The sequence below is a fragment of the Bufo gargarizans genome, chromosome 11, assembly GCF_014858855.1.
Source record: "Bufo gargarizans isolate SCDJY-AF-19 chromosome 11, ASM1485885v1, whole genome shotgun sequence".
Taxonomy (NCBI): domain Eukaryota; kingdom Metazoa; phylum Chordata; class Amphibia; order Anura; family Bufonidae; genus Bufo; species Bufo gargarizans.
This window is the reverse complement of record NC_058090.1, coordinates 40,998,826-41,019,700: the sequence shown is the minus strand read 5'-3', so window position 1 is coordinate 41,019,700 and position 20,875 is coordinate 40,998,826. Positions and strand designations below refer to the sequence as shown.

Below are 20,875 nucleotides of genomic sequence, written 5' to 3'. Positions count from 1 at the left end.
TCCTAATTTTTCGGACTGACTGACCTTCATTTCTTATAGTAATGATGGCCACTCGTTTTTCTTTACTTAGCTGCTTTTTTCTTGCCATAATACAAATTCTAACAGTCTATTCAGTAGGACTATCAGCTGTGTATCCACCTGACTTCTCCACAAGGCAACTGATGGTCCCAATCCCATTTATAAGGCAATAAATCCCACTTATTAAACCTGACAGGGCACACCTGTGAAGTGAAAACCATTTTAGGTGACTACCTCTTGAAGCTCCTCAAGAGAATGCCAAGAGTGTGCAAAGCAGTAATCAAAGCAAAAGGTGGCTACTTTGAAGAACCTAGAATATGACATATTTTCAGTTGTTTCACACTTTTTTGTTATGTATATAATTCCACATGTGTTAATTCATAGTTTTGATACCTTCAGTGTGAATCTACAATTTTCATAGTCATGAAAATAAAGAAAACTCTTTGAATGAGGAGGTGTGTCCAAACTTTTGGTCTGTACTGTATGAGTCGCTGCTCTAAAATGGGCGTATAGCAGAGGTTGCAGGCAAGTTGCACGAGATTTGCATTCTGATCTGTGTTGTATGCTACCTACAATCAATAATGCAACTGTTGTGTTGCAGGAGGTCGAATGTCGCAATGCGTCCCCATTGACTGTGATGTCACAGCTTTTGTTAAGTTTGGTGTTACACGGCGACTTTGGCTCACGTGACCGCAAATCACTGTGTATCAGTGTCTGTATTGCACGTAGGGGGTCCGACACTCGGGAATCCTGCTGATCAGCCGTTTGAGAACGCATCTGCACTCGCAGTAGCGCTGAGGCCTTCACCAGCTTTTCCTACACTATGTGACGTCATGTTTATCGGTCACATGGTCTAGGCACAGCTCAGCCCCAAGGACAGCTGCTATACAATGTACGGCACTGTGCTTGGTGAGCACGAAGAAGGCATCGATACTCAGAAGCGCAGTTGTCTTCTCAAACAGCTGATTGGCAAGGGTCCCGAGTGTCGGACCCCCACCGATCAGATACTGATGACCTATCCAGAGGGTAGGTCATCAGTATTTAAGTCTCTTTAGCTCATCCCTATTGATCTATGCTCTAAATAGGTCATCAATATCAGATTGGCGGGTGTCTGACACCTGGGACCCCTGTCAATCAGCTGTTAGAGGCTGGTGCTCCATGAGCGCCACGTGAGGTCACAGTAGATTGGTCACGTGACCTAGGCACAGCTCAGCCCCATAGAAGCGAATGGGGCTGAGCTGCCATACCAAGCCGCTATTCACTGTACGAAGCTGTGCTTGAAAAGATGCCAGGAGTCAGATGCCCTCACCAGAGCGCCGGTGAGCTTGGTTGCTCCCTGAAACAGCTGAGGAAAGGTCATTATTATTATTCCTGGATAACCCCTTTAAGCGGTACAGAAAATGTATCTTTCTCCACTCGTCAGATCAGTCTCTTCCTTTCCCTGCCTCCAGCCCTGATAAGACCCTTCCAGTTCACTGATAATATCTGTATACCTGAGGCAGAGATGAAGGATTTTCAGTTTCACTTGAGGGATCAGGTGTCACAACCAGACAGCTGAGAAGCTCTGACAGAGGCCTTTCAGAACCTCCTCCTTGACTTTCTTTGTTGTGGTATTCAGTTCCTCATCTCGTTAGCCTCTCTCAGCTGTCATGTGTTGGACTAATTGCTTCCCTTTAAATTCCTCCCCAGAATGCTTTTCTGGGCGGCTTATACTTCTTCTTCCTGGAGTGTGTGTGCATGCTGATCTTGTCCTCCTGTCTGCTACAAAAGCTAGGTGTTGGACATTTATCTGTTGTTTTCTGTTTGCTGGGTCCCGGGTGGCCCTGACTCCCTCCGTGGCTTGTGTGGGGGGCCGGTGGTCGTGTCCCCTCACTGTTGTGGGGTGCTCGGGGGTTGTATAGTCAGGGTGCGTGGATGTGCAGGCTTCCGCCGTTTGGATCTTTGCGTGGGCTGAGCGGCCGGGGAGGGTGCCGGGTCTTCTGCGGGGGTCTCCCCTTGGTTTTTGGATCCAGCGAGTCATTTATGCATGTTGCTTTGCCTTGTTTCCTGTACACCGTCCGTGACATCAGGTTACAGCTGCTGTTATGTACTTATGTGGGGAGATGAAGGAGGATGGAATAACTGCAAACGGGAGGAACAGATATATAATTTATACGGTCTCTATTTTGCTATCTCACCCCAGTGCTAGATTCACATCTGTACTGCTCATTATTGCTGTATAATGTCCTCCATGCTGCTGCTTCTGTGTGTCTGGTAAAAAAATAGAATAAGGATCTACTCTTCTCTGTGTGCTGTGTATGGAAGACATAATAGCAGCTAGTCTCCTGCTGCCAGCTACCTCTTCCATCGACCTCCGCTTTTAGCAGCCTTTTGTCTACCTTATTTTACCAGTGAATTGAGGTGAGGGATTTGCAAGCGCAATCTAAGTCGAGAAAGGGGCATTTTGTCTGCAATTAGATGTATTACTAGTTTCTCTTCCCTTTATACTTTGTCTATAATTGGAGGTACACTTTAAAATGATGGATTACCTGCTGCCCATTTAAATGGATAATATGGGCCAAAGAGGGCGGGCAAAATGATTGTTCATTGCCAAATATCACCAATCTGAGTGGGCAATAACCGGGATTAGCACTCCTCATTCCTGATGATTGCTCGCTCAAGCAGTCCCTTATTTTATACCATTTTAAGCTGTTTGCAGAATGAGAAAAAATTATCATGTTGCTTAAAAAAATTCCTTTAATTCCTTAAAGTTACATGCAGCACAATCGGCTCTTTCAGTCCAGGTTTTAGACCTGCTGAAGATGAGTCATGAAATGACTGGGAACATTAGCTTTGATGTACAGTGACGTCAGTCCACGTGTCAGTCAGGTGAATGCCGGAGAGCGAGTCATGTCATACTGAAACTTTACTCTCGATACGTGTGTACAGTAGCTATGTACTACTTATGTATCGGTTACCAGTTTGCGTTGTGTTTACCCTAGTCACTCTATATGTATATTGTTGTCAGCTGCTTACATCTACCAAAGGGTACTAATAAAGTTCTGAGAATAGTAGAACTGCATGCTAATAGTTAACGGGCATCTGTCGGCAGATTTGTACCTAGGTCGGCCAGTGTCATGTTACATGTGCACTTGGCAGCTGAAGGCATCTGTGTTTGTCCCATGTTCATATGTGCCCGCATTGCTGAGAAAAAATGAAGTCAATATATTCAAATAAGCCTCTAGGAGCAACGGGGGTGTCGCCATTACACCTAGAGGCTCTGCTCTCTCTACAACTGCCACGTCCCCTGCACTTTGACAGGGATCACATTTACACTGCCTGGCCTTGTCAATCAAAGTGCAGAGGGTTCGGCAGTTGCAGAGAGAGAAGAGCCTCTAGGTGTAATGACAATGCAAGTTTATTTACATATATAAAAACTTCATTTTTCTCAGCAATGCAGACACATATGGACATGGGACCAACACAGATGCCTTCAGCTGCCAAGTGCACATGTAACAGGTCAGCCAGTGTCATAGGTACAAATCTGCTGACAACGTCTCCTCAGGATAGGTTACCAATATCGGATCTTTTGGGAGTCCAGCAACTGTTTGGAGCAGCTGTAGTTCTAGAAACTATGTACAGCGGGGCAGAAAAGTATTTAGTCAGCCACCAATTGTGCAAGTTCTCCCACTTAAAAATTGCAGGCCTCTCTCATCTTTTTATCATAGGTACACTTCAACTATGAGAGACGGAATGAGAAAAAAAGAATTTATTAGCAAATTATGATGGAAAATAAGTATTTGGTCAATAACAAAAGTTTATCTCAATACTTTGTTCTATACCCTTTGTTGGCAATGACAGAGGTCAAAGGTTTTCTGTAAGTTTTCGCACCCTGTTGCTGGTATTTTGGCCCATTCCTCCATGCAGATCTCCTCTAGAGCAGTGATGTGTTGGGGCTGTCGCTGGGCAACACTAACTTTCAACTCCCTCCAAAGGTTTTCAATGGGGTTGAGATCTGGAGACTGGCTAGGCCACTCCAGGACCTTGAAATGCTTCTTAAGAAGCCGCTCCTTCGTTGCCCGGGCGGTGTGTTGGGGATCATTGTCATGCTGAAAGACCCAGTCACGTTTCATCTTCAATGCCCTTGCTGATGGATGGAGGTTTTCACTCAAAATCTCACCATACATGGCCCTATTCATTCTTTCCTTTACTCTGATCAGTTGTCCTGGTCCCTTTGCAGAAAAACGTCTCCAAAGCATGATGTTTCCACCCCCATGCTTCACAGTAGGTATGGTGTTCTTTGGATGCAACTCTGCATTCTTTCTCCTCCAAACACGACGAGTTGAGTTTTTAACACAAAGTTCTACTTTGGTTTCATCTAACCATATGACATTCTCCCAATCATCTTCTGGATCATCCAAATGCTCTCTAACAAACTTTAGATGGGCCCGGACATGTACTGGCTTAATCAGGGGGACACGTCTGGCACTGCAGGATTTGAGTCCCTGGCGGCGTAGTGTGTTACTGATGGTAGCCTTTGTTACTTTGGGCCCAGCTCTCTGCAGGCCATATGTCCCCCCGTGTGGTTCTGGGATTTTTGCTCTTGTGATAATTTTGACCCCACGGGGTGAGATCTTGCGTGGAGCCCCAGATCGAGGGAGATTATCAGTGGTCTTGTATGTCTTCCATCTTCTAATAATTGCTCCCTCAGTTGATTTCTTCACACCAAGCTGCTTGCCTATTGCAGATTCAGTCTTCCCAGCCTGGTGCAGGTTTCTGGTGTCCTTCGACAGCTCTTTGGTCTTGGCCATAGTGGAGTTTGGAGTGAGACTGTTTGAGGTTGTGGACAGGTGTCTTTTAGGCTACATTCACACGTCAGTGTTTTTCTATATCCCGAATTTTGGTCCGTTTTTTGCAGATCCGTTGTTCGTGAAAATGTTTCCGTATGTCATCCGTTTTTTGCGGATCCGCAAAAAACGGAAACATGTATAAATTTCACAAAGCAAATAAAGTTGTTTTGGATTTCTTTGAAAAAAAAAAAAGTGAATAAGTGATTTCTGTGGGCAGGATTTAATTTCCTGGAACGGATTCCGCATAAAACGGATGACATACGTAATGACATACGAATGTCATCCGTTTTTTGCGGAACTATTGACTTTGTATTGTACCAGGATCCGATTTTTGCGGAAAAGAATAGGACAAGTTTTATATTTAATCGGACATGCGGAACGGAACAACGGAAACGGACAGCACACATTGTGTTGTCCGATTTTTTTTTTTTTTTTTTTTTTTTTTTTTTTTTTCCCCAGGACCCATTGAAAATGAATGGGTCCAGATCTGGTCCAGATCTGTTCCGCAAAAAACGGAACAGATCAGGAAAGAAAAAACGGACGTGTAAATGGACCCTTATACTGATAACAAGTTTAAACAAGTGCCATTAATACAGGTAATGAGTGGAGGACAGAGGAGCCTCTTAAAGAATAAGTTACAGGTCTGTGAGAGCCAGAAATCTTGCTTGTTTGTAGGTGACCAAATACTTATTTTACTGAGGAATTTACCAATGAATTCATTAGAAATCCTACAATGTGATTTCCTGTATTCTTTCCCCCCATTCTGTCTCTCATAGTTGAAGTGTACCTACACTACGTGCAGAATTATTAGGCAAATGAGTATTTTGACCACATCATCCTCTTTATGCATGTTGTCTTACTCCAAGCTGTATAGGCTCGAAAGCCTACTACCAATTAAGCATATTAGGTGATGTGCATCTCTGTGATGAGAAGGGGTGTGGTCTAATGACATCAACACCCTATATCAGGTGTGCATAATTATTAGGCAACTTCCTTTCCTTTGGCAAAATGGGTCAAAAGAAGGACTTGACAGGCTCAGAAAAGTCAAAAATAGTGAGATATCTTGCAGAGGGATGCAGCACTCTTAAAATTGCAAAGCTTCTGAAGCGTGATCATCGAACAATCAAGCGTTTCATTCAAAATAGTCAACAGGGTCGCAAGAAGCGTGTGGAAAAACCAAGGCGCAAAATAACTGCCCATGAACTGAGAAAAGTCAAGCGTGCAGCTGCCAAGATGCCACTTGCCACCAGTTTGGCCATATTTCAGAGCTGCAACATCACTGGAGTGCCCAAAAGCACAAGGTGTGCAATACTCAGAGACATGGCCAAGGTAAGAAAGGCTGAAAGACGACCACCACTGAACAAGACACACAAGCTGAAACGTCAAGACTGGGCCAAGAAATATCTCAAGACTGATTTTTCTAAGGTTTTGTGGACTGATGAAATGAGAGTGAGTCTTGATGGGCCAGATGGCTGGATTGGTAAAGGGCAGAGAGCTCCAGTCCGACTCAGACGCCAGCAAGGTGGAGGTGGAGTACTGGTTTGGGCTGGTATCATCAAAGATGAGCTTGTGGGGCCTTTTCGGGTTGAGGATTGAGTCAAGCTCAACTCCCAGTCCTACTGCCAGTTTCTGGAAGACACCTTCTTCAAGCAGTGGTACAGGAAGAAGTCTGCAAGGTAAGAAAAACATGATTTTCATGCAGGACAATGCTCCATCACACGCGTCCAAGTACTCCACAGCGTGGCTGGCAAGAAAGGGTATAAAAGAAGAAAATCTAATGACATAGCCTCCTTGTTCATCTGATCTGAACCCCATTGAGAACCTGTGGTCCATCATCAAATGTGAGATTTACAAGGAGGGAAAACAGTCCACCTCTCTGAACAGTGTCTGGGAGGCTGTGGTTGCTGCTGCACGCAATGTTGATGGTGAACAGATCAAAACACTGACAGAATCCATGGATGGCAGGCTTTTGAGTGTCCTTGCAAAGAAAGGTGGCTATATTGGTCACTGATTTGTTTTTGTTTTGTTTTTGAATGTCAGAAATGTATATTTGTGAATGTTGAGATGTTATATTGGTTTCACTGGTAAAAATAAATAATAGAAATGGGTATATATTTGTTTTTTGTTAAGTTGCCTAATAATTATGTACAGTAATAGTCACCTGCACACACAGATATCCCCCTAAAATAGCTAAAACTAAAAACAAACTAAAAACTACTTCCAAAAATATTCAGCTTTGATATTAATGAGTTTTTTGGGTTTATTGAGAACATGGTTGTTGTTCAATAATAAAATTAATCCTCAAAAATACAACTTGCCTAATAATTCTGCACTCCCTGTATGATGAAAATTACAGGCCTCTCATCTTTTTAAGTGGGAGAACTTGCACAATTGGTGGCTGACTAAATACTTTTTTGCCCCACTGTAGTATGAAGTGGAAGCAGAAGGCTCTATACACTGTGTGGTTTCTGGTGCCGGCTTACTGCAACTCGGCTCTTTCACTTGAATGGAAGCTTATGCTGCAGCTCCCCCGGCATGTACGGAGAGGTTTGCTGCCAGCACTGTCCTCTGTATAGTTTCTGATGACGAGGGATGCCTGAAACAGCTGATCAGTGCGGGTGCCGGGTGTCGGACCCCCAAAGATCTGATATTGATAACCGTTCCTGAGGAGAGGTCATCAATATCTGTGACACGGAGGTTCCCTTTAACAGAGCAAACACTGTTTTACAGTATCGCTGGGCTGCAGTGTAGTTCTAACCTTAAAGACGTTCTGTCTCCAGTAGTAATATGCTGTAATATGGTGCTCAGGACATTGAGGATCACCACTGAACAAGCCAGAGATCTCCTCCTGACATTGTGAGAGCCCTTCATTACTTACGCTGTTCGGCCTCCAAGCTTCACTTTCTTTATACTTGTGGCGCCTGAATCTGTATCCCTTATTTGAGATGCAGTCTTTCAATGTGTTTGTAGAAGGACAATATCAGATTTAATTTTGGGGTTGGGCCCGTGAGCAACAATTTTATCACCTATCCACAGGATAAACTGATGGGACCCCCACCATTCATGAGGATTGGGACCACAAAGTCCTCTGTGTGAATGGAGGTGTAATCCACAAGTGTGACCACTCTTTATCCACTATGTGTGGGACTGCTGAGTTCAGTGTTTGGCCAGCTATGGTAGACCCCTAGAGGTGGATGGAGCTGGGATCACACATGAGCACCACCGCTGCATCGCACTGAACACTCCCAGAGTCTCCCCCGTTCTTCTGAAGGATGGGGGTCCCAGCAGTCAGACCTTTTACATTTATCACCTACTCTGTGGATCAGTATGAAACCCAGAAATTCGTGACGGAATCGTATTTTCTTTAATTTTATTTTTTATTCCACCCCATTAATATTTTTTTTTCCCATCTTGCCAATAAATTCTATGGAATATTAAAGGGTTTGTCCCATCTCGGCCTTTTCACTTTAGAGTTACGTAAATAGTGCAGCTTGCTGTGTAATGCTATTTGCCTAGCTGCCATTCATTGCTTTGGGTGTTATGGAAGCAGCGGAGCGCCTGCCTCCCCGGGCCATCTTGCACTGTGGGCAATGAAAGGGGACAAGTCCTTTTAAATGGTTCCATAACAAAGTATAACTTGTCCTGTAAAAAACAAGCCCTAGAAATGATGTTTTCAGTCCACCGACGGGCGTGACCTGTCTCCTTTAGTGCACGTCAGCTTTCCAGTGCTGGCCATGCCCCTCAGTCTTCTGGAGTTCCCATTTACATTAAGAAGACAAGTTTTTTATTTTTATTTTTTGTTTTTCTCTTGAGAATGTTACCACCAATTATTGACTAGATAGTTTTAATCATTGGATCAAAACTACAGGGCGGTATAATTGGTTTAATAGGGTTGATCCTGGTGACATATGCTCTTTAAAGAGGGTTGGATTGGGTAATCTTATTGAGGTACCTTTGCCCAAAACCAATTGTTTACAAGGAAAACAAAGCTTTGCAGAGGGCTTGCATTGAGACTGTGAGCTTGCATCTCGTGTACTTGGGCAAGTTGATATTTTTGGGCAGGACTTTTGTTTTATTTATTTTGTGCTGTGGAACCCTATGTTTTCTATGTATGCCTCTTTTGGATCCCCGCTAGTCAGTTTGGGAATTTCTCATTTGGAGCATAGTTGGATATTGTTTATGTTTTAAAATGAATTGCACATAGAGGATGATAGGGGGCTGGAAATTTACGAGGTCTATGTTGTTAGACTATCAGGCCGAGAACAAGTATTTGCACATTCCTTGCCCAGATCCTGTAAGTGGGTTCACCTCCTTCTGACCTTAGAAAGGGACAACCTTTGTGACTTATGTCTTTCATTTTTCTGTTGTGATATTGATATGTTCCTGTATTCTAGGAAATGCATGCTCCTAGGGCTAAAACACTGCTTGGTTAGTCATTTGTAGGGTGTAGCTTCCTCACATTCAGCAGAACCATTTTCACAATGATGTTTTTACCAGGAAACCATTGATGGTTAAAGGGGTTGTCCGGACATTCCTCCATTTTCACCCTGGCAGCCCCCTTGACTTGAGCATCGGAGCAGTTCATGCTCCGATGCTCTCCTTTGCCCTGCGCTAAATCGCGCAGGGCAAAGGCATATTTTTTGAAGATCCAGTGACGTACCGGGCTCTTCCTTGGGGCTTCCAGGAAGCCTGGTGACGACACCGGCACTGATGGGCGGGATTTGGCTAGGGCAACGCTAAAGCCCACCCATCAGAGCCGGTGATGACACCGAACAAAAGAGCCCGTGCCCTGCACGATTTAGCGCAGGGCAAAGGAGCGCATCGGAGCATGAGATGCTCTGATGCTATCCTCAGGGGGGCTGCCTGGGTTAAAATAAGGATATGTCCGGGTTCAGCTCTGAACCTGGACAACCCTTTTAAAGGAATTCTGCAACTTTAGGGAGGTTTTGGAGAATCCCTCCCTTGGGCAGTCCTGCGAAAAGAAGCATACTTACCTGCTTCCCGGCACTGGCTCCTTCTTCTCTCCCGGCCTCGGCTGCTCCGCTGTGCTCCCAAGATATAAGCTTCTGTTTTGATGCCTCTGAAGCCAATCTCTGGCCGCTTCAGAGGTCAGAGATCCGTGCGTCACGTGACCAGTTGACATAATGCAAAAGGGAGCAGGTCACTGGCTGCAGCCAATAATTGGCTGCAGTCGCGTCTAAGGGGATATTTACCTGAGTGAGGCAGCCAACGTCAGGAAGTGAAGAAGCTAGGACCCTGCAGTGGGGAGCAGGTAAGCATGCTTCTCTTTTGCAGGTCTGACCAGGAAGAGGGTTGACAATCGCTTAAATGCTGCTGAGGTTCAAGGGAATGGCTGAGACCTGCATTCAAACCCTTATAAACACAAATGCGCTTGCTGTACCCATACGTATACTCTTTGGAATCGCATATGGTCTTACAGCGCCTGTGAGGGCATGCTGAGAGTTGTAGTTTTATAACTGCGGGAGACCAATGATGTAGAACCCTCCTCCTTTTGAAACCGGCATTAGGTCACACTTAGTCGTTTTTGTGCCTGAGCTTGTCTCTGGGCTGGCTGTAATGTCCTTTTCCTGCATCCATCAATATCTGGTGGCAGATATATGGAGAAGAAATCTATATCGCACAGTGCCGCTGTAACAAGATGAAGACATTAGTGTCTAGAAATAGAGGTGGTTCAGGACTGCATCACAATAATGCCAAAATATTTTCTGAAAATGACCCTTTATGAGGAGATGCTGTAAATACATCTGATTCATGACGACGCATAGGAATCAAACAATATCCAGGCCTGCCCTGTTGCATTTGCTTGTAGTCTTTAAGATCTAATAAATTCAGTCCAAGTGAGCCTGCTGCGCTAATGAGATTACAGCGGCGCGGTTTTTACATGTGATTCATGTTACCTAATGGTTGCTGCAGGACTGTGCCTTTTGGCTTTGTACATGCGTAGCTGCCTATCCAGGATCCAAATAACTTACAATTGGTACTGCTAGCGATGTCTGCGTACCTGAAGCCCACATAAAAATGCAGAGTAAGGCCACTTTCACATTTTTGATCAGTGATTTTTCATCGGTATTTGTAAGCCAAAAACAGGTGCGGGTCAAAAATACAGAAAAGGAACAAATCTTTCCGTTATACCTTATTTCTTTATAGGCTCCACTTCTGTTTTTTTGCTCACAATACCTGACAGAAATCGCTGACCAAATTATTAGCAGCCTAATGATGGTAATTACGGGACAGACAGTTCAGGGGCTTCCTTTCAGCAGTCCCACTGACAAATGTTAGTCATACTTCACTACAGGCCAAATATTCATTCTTCTTGTTTTTTGGTTTTATTTTAGTTTTTTTTCCTTCCTTGCTTTCTTCCCTTTTTCCTTTTTCTCCCTTCCTTCTTCATTCCCAGCCTTCCTTTCCTTCTTTATTCCCAGCCTTCCCTTTCCTTCTTTATTCCCAGCCTTCCCTTTCCTTCTTTATTCCCAGCCTTCCCTTTCCTTCTTTATTCCCAGCCTTCCCTTTCCTTCTTTATTCCCAGCCTTCCCTTTCCTTCTTTATTCCCAGCCTTCCCTTTCCTTCTTTATTCCCAGCCTTCCCTTTCCTTCTTTATTCCCAGCCTTCCCTTTCCTTCTTTATTCCCAGCCTTCCCTTTCCTTCTTTATTCCCAGCCTTCCCTTTCCTTCTTTGCATTCCCAGACTTCCCTTTCCTTCTTTGCTCTCCCAGACTTCCCTTTCCTTCTTTGCTCTCCCAGAGTTCCCTTTCCTTCTTTGCTCTCCCAGACTTCCCTTTCCTTCTTTGCTCTCCCAGACTTCCCTTTCCTTCTTTGCTCTCCCAGACTTCCCTTTCCTTCTTTGCTCTCCCAGACTTCCCTTTCCTTCTTTGCTCTCCCAGACTTCCCTTTCCTTCTTTGCTCTCCCAGACTTCCCTTTCCTTCTTTGCTCTCCCAGACTTCCCTTTCCTTCTTTGCTCTCCCAGACTTCCCTTTCCTTCTTTGCTCTCCCAGACTTCCCTTTCCTTCTTTGCTCTCCCAGACTTCCCTTTCCTTCTTTGCTCTCCCAGACTTCCCTTTCCTTCTTTGCTCTCCCAGACTTCCCTTTCCTTCTTTGCTCTCCCAGACTTCCCTTTCCTTCTTTGCTCCCGCCTCTTTTCTTCTTTGCTTCCGCCCTCCTTTTTTCTTCTTTGCTCCCGTCCTCCTCTTTTTTTCTTCTTTGCTCCTTCATAACTCCGCTATATTCATCACAGCCACTCTAGTCTGTGTATACAGGCTACAGTGGTGACATAGCTGTATACGGCATGTTACTGTTGCAGCCAATCGCTTTCCCCAGCGGTATACTGAGGCTAGTGATTGGCTGAAGTTACCATGTGCCATATATGGCTGTTGCCGCTACATTCTGTAAACGCTGACCTGAGCGGTAGTGGAGAATCGAGTGCTGATGATAGAGTTTTCTATTATTTTATGTGCAGTTTGTTCCAAACCATCAGAAGTGCTTTCTCATCCGTACCATTTGATACTAGGACCCTCAATATACACCAGTCACAATTTATTCAGAATGTTGTGAAATATCATTGTGTATCTTAACTCTGTGACTGAATAGTGTACGTTTTTGCTTCCGTTTCAGGTTTATGTGCTCACAACTTCCCAATCAAGTCCTCAAGAGCATCAGTATCATAGACTCCCCTGGTATCCTCTCTGGAGAGAAGCAGCGTATTAGTAGAGGTTGGTAATCTTTATGTATCTATAGGAGAGCACATTCTGACTTGACTTTGATGTTGGCTTTTTACTCTCTTTTCAATATCACATTACTAGTTATATTTTATTGTAATTTCTGGCTTTTATGATGAAAGATTCTGGCTTACTTTCTGCCATGGTTTTGCTACAGAGTCAGAGCAAAATCTACATGTGTTAACATTTCTCAAATTTACTGATTTAAAATTTCTCCAATTTACTGATAGTTTCTGTTAATTTTGAATACTGTTCTCAGACTGTAGTCCTCAGACTCTTTGTCCACGTTCTGTAGGGGCAACAGTGGGAAACCTAACATTTCTTGTATGTGTATGGTTGCTTATTCCCGGAATATATCATAGATGTCTGACAGTTGCGGGCCCTATCTCAGGTACCTGCACATATCTTGAGGTCCGGACTCCCAGTCCTGGCTGTCGTATCTACGTGAAGAATTAAGAGAAATGGATGCTTGCTCAGCTGTCCACATGCATAGACAAAGTATCTATGTTCCAGTGACTCACAGGTGACATCTCTGTAGTTGGTATGTTTTTTTTCTTCTCTGTCTGGCCCACACCATCATGGTAACTGCACGGTTCTCTATTGAGACAATTTTGGTCCTGTTACGAGAAAAGGGTGTGGAACCATTGCGCTAACCAACTGGTTTGACTTTGGGCTAGACCTAAGGGCATTATCTTGGCAGTCTTCTGGTGGTCACCCTTTAACCCCTATACAGGGATCTGGACTTTATTGCATGGGAGCCACCAGGCTGTTACCTCTTGGAATAGTCTCAGTTTGGTTGGCATCTGGCCCACAGGTAGACAAAAAAAACACCTTCACTAGTGACTTACTTACAAGCTAGATAACCTAAAGCTCAGACGTCCTCCCCTAGGTGTCCTCTCAGGAAAGTGGGTCAGCGGCAGGCATGGGCTGCCAGCAGGTCCTTTGTTTCTGCAGCCATCTCCAGCAGCCATAGCAAAACAAAAAAATGTAGACCCTTAGAATACAGACCCTGGAACATAACCCACCTAAATAAATACAGACCCTAGACCCTTAAACTATATCTGTTCCTAAATAGTCTGTAAATACATAAAGTCCCAAATTCCTTAAATACAGTAAATTTGTACCCCTGAAACAAATCTAAACACCTTCAGACTCCTGATCAGACCCCCTAAACAAATACAGACCCCCCAAACTAGACCCTCTAAGTAAATTCAGACCAAAATCCCCTAAATAAATACTGACCCATGCTGTCCTTAAATGAGCACTCCCACAAAAATATTTATTCTCTAGCCCATTAGCAAGGTACATGATGTATTCTGTAGTCAAGGTAATCTTCTTACTGGTGACTGTATTTGTGAGTTATGACCTCCCTTCTGATCCTCAGCTGTGTCATGTGACCAACACTCTGCCTCTCCAACTGACACAGGACAGAAATTCAGTTGCTTCTCTATTCATTCCTATGAGACTGACTGAGTCTCAATGAATAGAGAAGTAACTGACTCTGAGATCAGAGTGTTGGTCACATGACACCGCTGAGGATCAGAAGGGATGTTATAACTCACAAACACAGTCTCTGGGACATTTACTACAGTTGGTATCAGGGACCTTTCAAACAGGTCACAGACTAAACATTTTTGTAGAAGTGCTTCTATAAATACAGACCCAAGAAGACCCCTAAATTGAGATCCAAGTCCCCCATAAACATACAATATACTGCATACCATTGTGACATTTTGCTCTTCAGATTTTTTATCAAAAATCATTTTCTCGCTTTGACCCTGGCTAGCTCTAATATCGCTGGTAACTTCAGACTTTGATTCTTTAAAATGGTTTTCTGGAACTCCTAATGATCGCTCCTCAATATCGAGCAGAGGTCCTAGTCTCTGCACTGACCTCGATCAGCAGTTATACCCCAGAACCAGGTGCAGAGCCGCTCCTGCAGACAGCTGGGCAGTGGGACCCGGAGTTGGACCAGTGACAAAAATGATGACCTATCCTAAAGTCCTTGAAAACTCCTTTAAGTATCGTGATTCTAAACCCACCTCATCCCCTTCTAAAGATGCCAGTGTTTTGTACTCCTCAGGATTTCCCTTTTTGGTGTTCAATTTCCTATATGTGAATAAAGTTGGTGGAAAAGTATTCCATTAAGGCTTTGGTGTCAGGAAATGGTTTATTACAGCTGGAGTTAATTTTATTTTCACGCTACTTGCAGGAACAAACATTGTTGGCATAAGAAGTCTGAGTTTTTTTCCTTTTCTACTGAAATTTATGAACCCTGATCTAATCTGTAGTGGACAGCTCTGCAGGAGAAAAGGTGGATTTAAAGGGCATCTGTCAGCAGATTTGTCCCCATGACACTGGCTGACCTGTTACATGTGCACTCGGCAGCTGAAGGCATCTGGGTTGGTCCCATGTTCATATGTGCCCGGATTGCTGAGAAAAATTATGTTTTACTATATGCAAATGAGCCTCAAGGAGCAATGGGGGCGTTACCGTTACACCTAGAGGTTTTGCTCTCTCTGCAACTGCTGCGCCCTCTGCAGTTTGATTGACAGGACCAGGCAGTGTCTGAACTGATATTTGCCACAAAATACATGACCCCCATACACAGCCACATTATGAAAGTGGCCTTAAAGGGGTTTTTCAGGATTAGGCCTCATGCATTTTGTGGTCTGCAAAATACAGATATTGGCTGAGTTCATTCCGCAAAACGGGCAAGAATAGGACATGTTCTATCATTTGCGGAACGGTGGGAAGTAGACAGAGGACATTTGTGCGCGTCTGCATCTTTTGCAGACCCATAGAAATGAATGGGTCCACGTGCAAACCCCAAAAAATGCAGATTGGGCGCGGACCAAAACAAGTCGTGTGCATGAGCTCTTATGGGCACTTTTAATATACCATGGGGTACCTAATGGAAAAAAAATCACTCGCACAGACAGGATTGGGCATGTTGGTTCTGATATTCACAATCCTTTGTTCTTACAAGAGATAAACCACTGCCAGAGGTGTCAGTCAGTGGATTTATTCCCCTCTACCCAATCAAACCATATGCTGCATGGCCGAGCATGCATGTGTATGTGCGGCACTCTTCAGATACCTGTCAGACAAATGAATGGCAAGCTCGGTATACTGAATTGTATGGTATTAACTGGACCACATTTGGGGTTTATGGGACGGTCCTGAGGACTAGACTTCTAGAAACGGCTCTGCAGACAAATGGGTGGCATTATTTTTTTAGTGAGGGGGGGGTCATATTTCCTATTTGAAAGTTCAAGAAAAGAGCGATGTACAGTATTTTCCCTGACGAGCCTGTTTTGCAGAGATAAGGGAGTTTTTACTTTCTGTGAGACCAGAGGAAAAGGAAGTTTATGCAAAGTACAGCAACATTTTGTTTCTTTCTGCAGAAACCTTCCCAATTTTTTTTTCTTTCTTATTTTAACTGAAGTTATAAAAAGCTCCATGTAAATATTTTTTTCCACGGATTATCATGTCACTAACAAATGTAAGTGCCGTGCCCAGGTTACTGCCTGTGTAATGGAGGTTTCCATTCTTAGACAGTGTCTCACATACTGTATATAAATGGGGCGCGCAGCCTTTTCTGGTCCAAGAGTCACATTGTACCACTCCCAAGGGCGGCAATGAAACATTAAAGGAGCACTCTGGGTAAACCAAACACTGAGGGGGGAGTGCATGTCACAAGGGGTCAGTACAACCGCTATTCACTGCCCCCTCTGTTCTATATTGGGCATAACAGTAACAGCTTTGCCTGGTTAACTCCTTTACTTTGCTTAAAATATAACCCTTATATCCTTACTTTGGTCCCCTTAGTGCCAGCCACACTGAGTCAGCCACCCTATAATTGCCAGCCACACTGACCTGGCCACCCTGTAAGTGCCAGCCACACACTGCTGAACCTTTGTTAGTGCCAGCCACACTGACCCGGTCACCCTGTAAGTGGCAGCCACGCACTGCCGAACCTCCATTAGGGCCAGCCACACACTGCTGAACCTCTATTAGTGCCAGCCACACTGAGCGGACCACCCTATAAATGCCAGCCACACAGTGCACCATTCCAGTTCCTGCACCTGATTTGACAGCCAGGTCTTTTTGCATGAACACTGAGCCAGCCACACTGACCTGGCCACCCTGTTAGTGCCAGCCACACACTGCCGAACCTTTATTAGTGCCAGGCCAGCCACATTGAGTCGACCACCCTATAAGTGCCAGCCACACTGGCCCAGTCACCCTGTAAGTGGCAGCCACGCACTACCGAACCCCCATTAGAGCCAGCCACACACTGCTAAACTTCTATTAGTTCCAGCCACGCTGAGCTGACCACCCTATAAGTGCGAGACACACTGAGCCGACCACCCTATAAATGCCAGCCCCACTGACCCGGCCACCCTGTAAGTGGCAGCCACGCACTACCAAACCCCCATTAGAGCCAGCCACACACTGCTAAACTTCTATTAGTTCCAGCCACGCTGAGCTGACTACCCTATAAGTGCGAGACACACTGAGCCGACCACCCTATAAATGCCAGCCTCACTGACCCGGCCACCCTGTAAGTGGCAGCCACGCACTTCCGAACCTCCATTAGGGCCAGCCACACACTGCAGAACCTCCATTAGGGCCAGCCACACACTGCAGAACCTCCATTAGGGCCAGCCACACACTGCAGAACCTCCATTAGGGCCAGCCACACACTGCAGAACCTCCATTAGGGCCAGCCACACACTGCACCATTGCAGTTCCTGCTCCTGATTTGACAACCAGGTCTTTTTGAAAGATGTCCATGTCCTGATGTTTGTAGGCCTCTTAGCTTGGCCTTATGGGCTGCATGCGGGTGCCAGGGCTCAGGTTATGCACCCCTGTTATATAATGCGGATGTCAGTAATGGATCTCATTCTCACCATGGTCCTATAGGGAATATTGTGGATGCTGGGAACAGTAATGATTAATTATTACCATTACTATACTGTCTGCAGGGCTATAGACACCTCAACTCTGTCCTGTATTCTTCTATGGCCATTACACTTGTAAATATTGTGATGTGGGGCATATTTCCTTGGTTGGAGCTGATTTTAGTACATCCAGTGTATTCCATCACTTCCATCATGGGCTTCCTCATGTGTATAGAAAATTCCAGTGACGGTAAAATTCACTTTAGACTGAAACAGAATCACGTTCCTGCCTTTATATTATTTTCCCCCTTCTGTGGAAATCCTTCAGTGTTGTACATCCAGCAGTGTAGACTCATTGATGGGTTCGTTAGGGGTATATTCACACATGGCAGATTTCATGTAAAAATGTTTGCAACTGAAAGTCCAATAAGTCTGAATAGGATTATTTGTTCAGCATGTGCATGGATTTCTGCAAAACCCGTGTAGACGAGTGAAGCAGTCGCAGAATTTTTACCCCAGGAGGATCTCAATACCGGAATTAAACGGATCCATTTTTATTTTGCACATCAAGATGCATCCGTTCCGTTGGGATGCGGTTGTGTAAAATCAAAACAGAAAAAATTGGATCCGTCACCATTGACTTACATTTGTTTTCAGTGCCGGATTTGTTTTTTCTTCTTCTCCGTTTTTATGACCGGCAACAAAACCGCAGCTTGCAGCACAAAAAGGAATGCTGCCGGAACGGAAGACCTCCTGATGCACCCTGAACGGTTCTCTTTCCATTCTGAATGCATGAGGACCAAAACTGAAACGTTTTTTTTTCGGTATTGAGATCGTCTTCCAGATCTCAATGCCGGAAATTAACAACGCAAGTTAATTGTAGTTTGTTAGAGGCTTAGCCTTTTGGGTGAAGAAACCAGTAAGGAGAACTTACATCTACTGGTTTGGTGAAGCCTCTATTCTTATGTTACAGGCGATTGAGACTTTCACTTTTTACCAGTTTCAGATAAAATTTCAGCTTGAAATTTTTCTTGAACTTTTACTTCTTGTTGGTCATTTTTGTTGTGTGTTTGCTTTTTCCACTTTAGTTATTTTGGGCTCTTTTTTTCTCTTTTACAGGTTATGACTTCTGCCAGGTCTTGCAGTGGTTTGCAGAACGCGTTGACCGGATTATTCTCCTCTTTGATGCTCACAAACTGGACATCTCCGATGAGTTTTCAGAGGCAATCAAAGCTTTTCGAGGTCAGGATGACAAAATCAGAGTGGTGCTTAATAAAGCCGACCAGGTGGATACCCAACAGCTGATGAGAGTCTATGGCGCCCTGATGTGGTCCTTGGGAAAGGTGATTAACACTCCGGAGGTGGTGCGAGTCTACATAGGCTCATTCTGGGCTAAGCCTTTGCAGAACACCGAGAACCGTAAATTGTTTGAAATGGAAGCTCAAGATCTATTCCGAGACATTCGGGGCCTTCCAAGAAACGCTGCACTCCGCAAACTGAATGACCTCATTAAAAGAGCTCGCCTGGCAAAGGTAAGATAAGTGTATATATATAAATTTACCCCTATTAGGGTTGTTTCGATACCTTAAAAAAGTATTGCGATACTTGATACCACGCGAAAAAAATAAAATGACAAAAGCCACGTGCATTCCGCATTTTATGGAACGTCCGGCCCATAATCGAACAGTCCTATCCTATTTTTTGGGGGGACAAGGTGACAAAAAAAAGGCGAATCGCGCAGCTTTCTTTTCTTTTACGGCGATCACCGCATAGGAGATATTTTTTAATAGTTTGGACTTTTCGGACATGGCGATTATGTATTTATTTATATATTTTATATGTAAAATTGGGAAACGGGGTGATTTATACTTTAATATTTTTTGGTGTGTTTTTTTTTTTTTATTTTCTTTACAGTTTATTTAATAACGATTTTAATAACGAATAACGATTAAGAGCTAGAACCTGGGATCTTTCAATCCCTTGTCTATTCACTCTGATAGGGCTCTATCAGGGTGACTAGGACTTTACACTGTCCCTGTTGCCCTGTGCTCTGTGCACACAGCAGCAGGGAGCTGACCATGGCAGCCAGGGCTTCAGTAGTGTCCTGGCTGCCATGCCATCTGATCTGAGTCCCGCAATTAAACTGCTGGGGCTCCGATCAGAAGCTGCCACTGCCACCAATGATTTTAATACTGGGGAGGGGAGGTGGGGGTGGGGGAGGGCGCACTGCGCCACCAATGATGATTATCGTTTAAAATACAAATGCAGGAGGCGGCAGAAACACGTTGCCGGCACCCGACCTCTGACTGGGCGCTGCGATCAGCGGCAGTTAACCCCTCAGGTGTGGCAATGTTTTTCTGCTGCCGCCTGCATTTGTAATGTATTAAACGTTAGTTATCATTGGTGGCGCAGTGGCCACAGCCCCTCCCCTCCTCCGCCACTCTGCTCTCTCATTGAAAGCAGCGACAGCAGCAGCACAGGGGGCGGGAGAGACTGCTTCCTTCTTCCCTGTGCTGCTGAGGGCCATGTTCTCTGATACTGGGCTGTGCAGTAGCACAGCCTAGTATCGATAAAAAGACAAGTCCCGGTATCGTATCGATACCAGGCTAAAAGTATTGATTGGGTATCGAAAGTTCGATACCCTAACCCCTATTCATCTTTACAGAGCACCTTCATCTAGGACTGCGTGCATGTACTAGTGAGTAACATGATGGAGTTGTTAGCATTTTACATATTTTTGAAATCCTGCAATTGTAGTAAATCTTATCCCTTTGTTTTTAATGCATCATACAGTATCTTCATGGGAACACTGCTGGTCACTTGCAGACCTTTGTACCTAAAACTATCTCATCATAATCCAATCCATCTTCTAAGATATTGCGCTGTGGAGTAATGGATGATGATGACCTATCCTCAGGTTAGGTCATCTTTATGGGATCGGCATAAGTCTGAGTCCTGGAGCCACCGCACTCCTGGCATCTTTCCAAGCACAGCACCGTACATTGTAAAGCGGCTGTGCTTGGTATTGCCACCGAACCCCATTCACTTCTGTTCCGTTGCGCAAAAAATGGAATGCACATGGACGTCATCCGTACTTTTTGTGGATTCGTAATTATTTTTTTTTCGGACTGCAAAATACATACGGTTGTGTGCATGAGCCCTTAGAAGGAGGCCACAGCATTCACCAGAGATTCCGATTAGAGTTTGTTCCCATCGGCATCAGAGGCTCCGTTCGAGGCCTCCATCACGGATTCCGTCAAAAACAGCAAGGAGAAGAGTCCTGCATGTGGACTCCCGGACGGAAACCAAACGGATCCCATTAAAGTCAGCGAGTCTGTTTGGCTTTTATTTTCATTGTTCTGCTCCTATAACGGATCAGAACAACAGA

At 44.6% G+C, this 20,875-nt stretch overlaps 1 protein-coding gene across 1 annotated transcript in view; it reads left to right on the top strand.

The window, feature by feature from the left end:
- The window catches only part of EHD4 (EH domain containing 4), a 42,545-nt gene that overhangs the window by 11,331 nt on the left and 10,339 nt on the right, over positions 1-20,875 (top strand). Inside the window, exons 3-4 of the mRNA XM_044272001.1 lie at positions 12,477-12,574; positions 18,607-19,019. Of these exons, the coding sequence (XP_044127936.1) occupies positions 12,477-12,574; positions 18,607-19,019 (511 nt within the window). The remainder of the gene's footprint in view (positions 1-12,476; positions 12,575-18,606; positions 19,020-20,875) is intronic.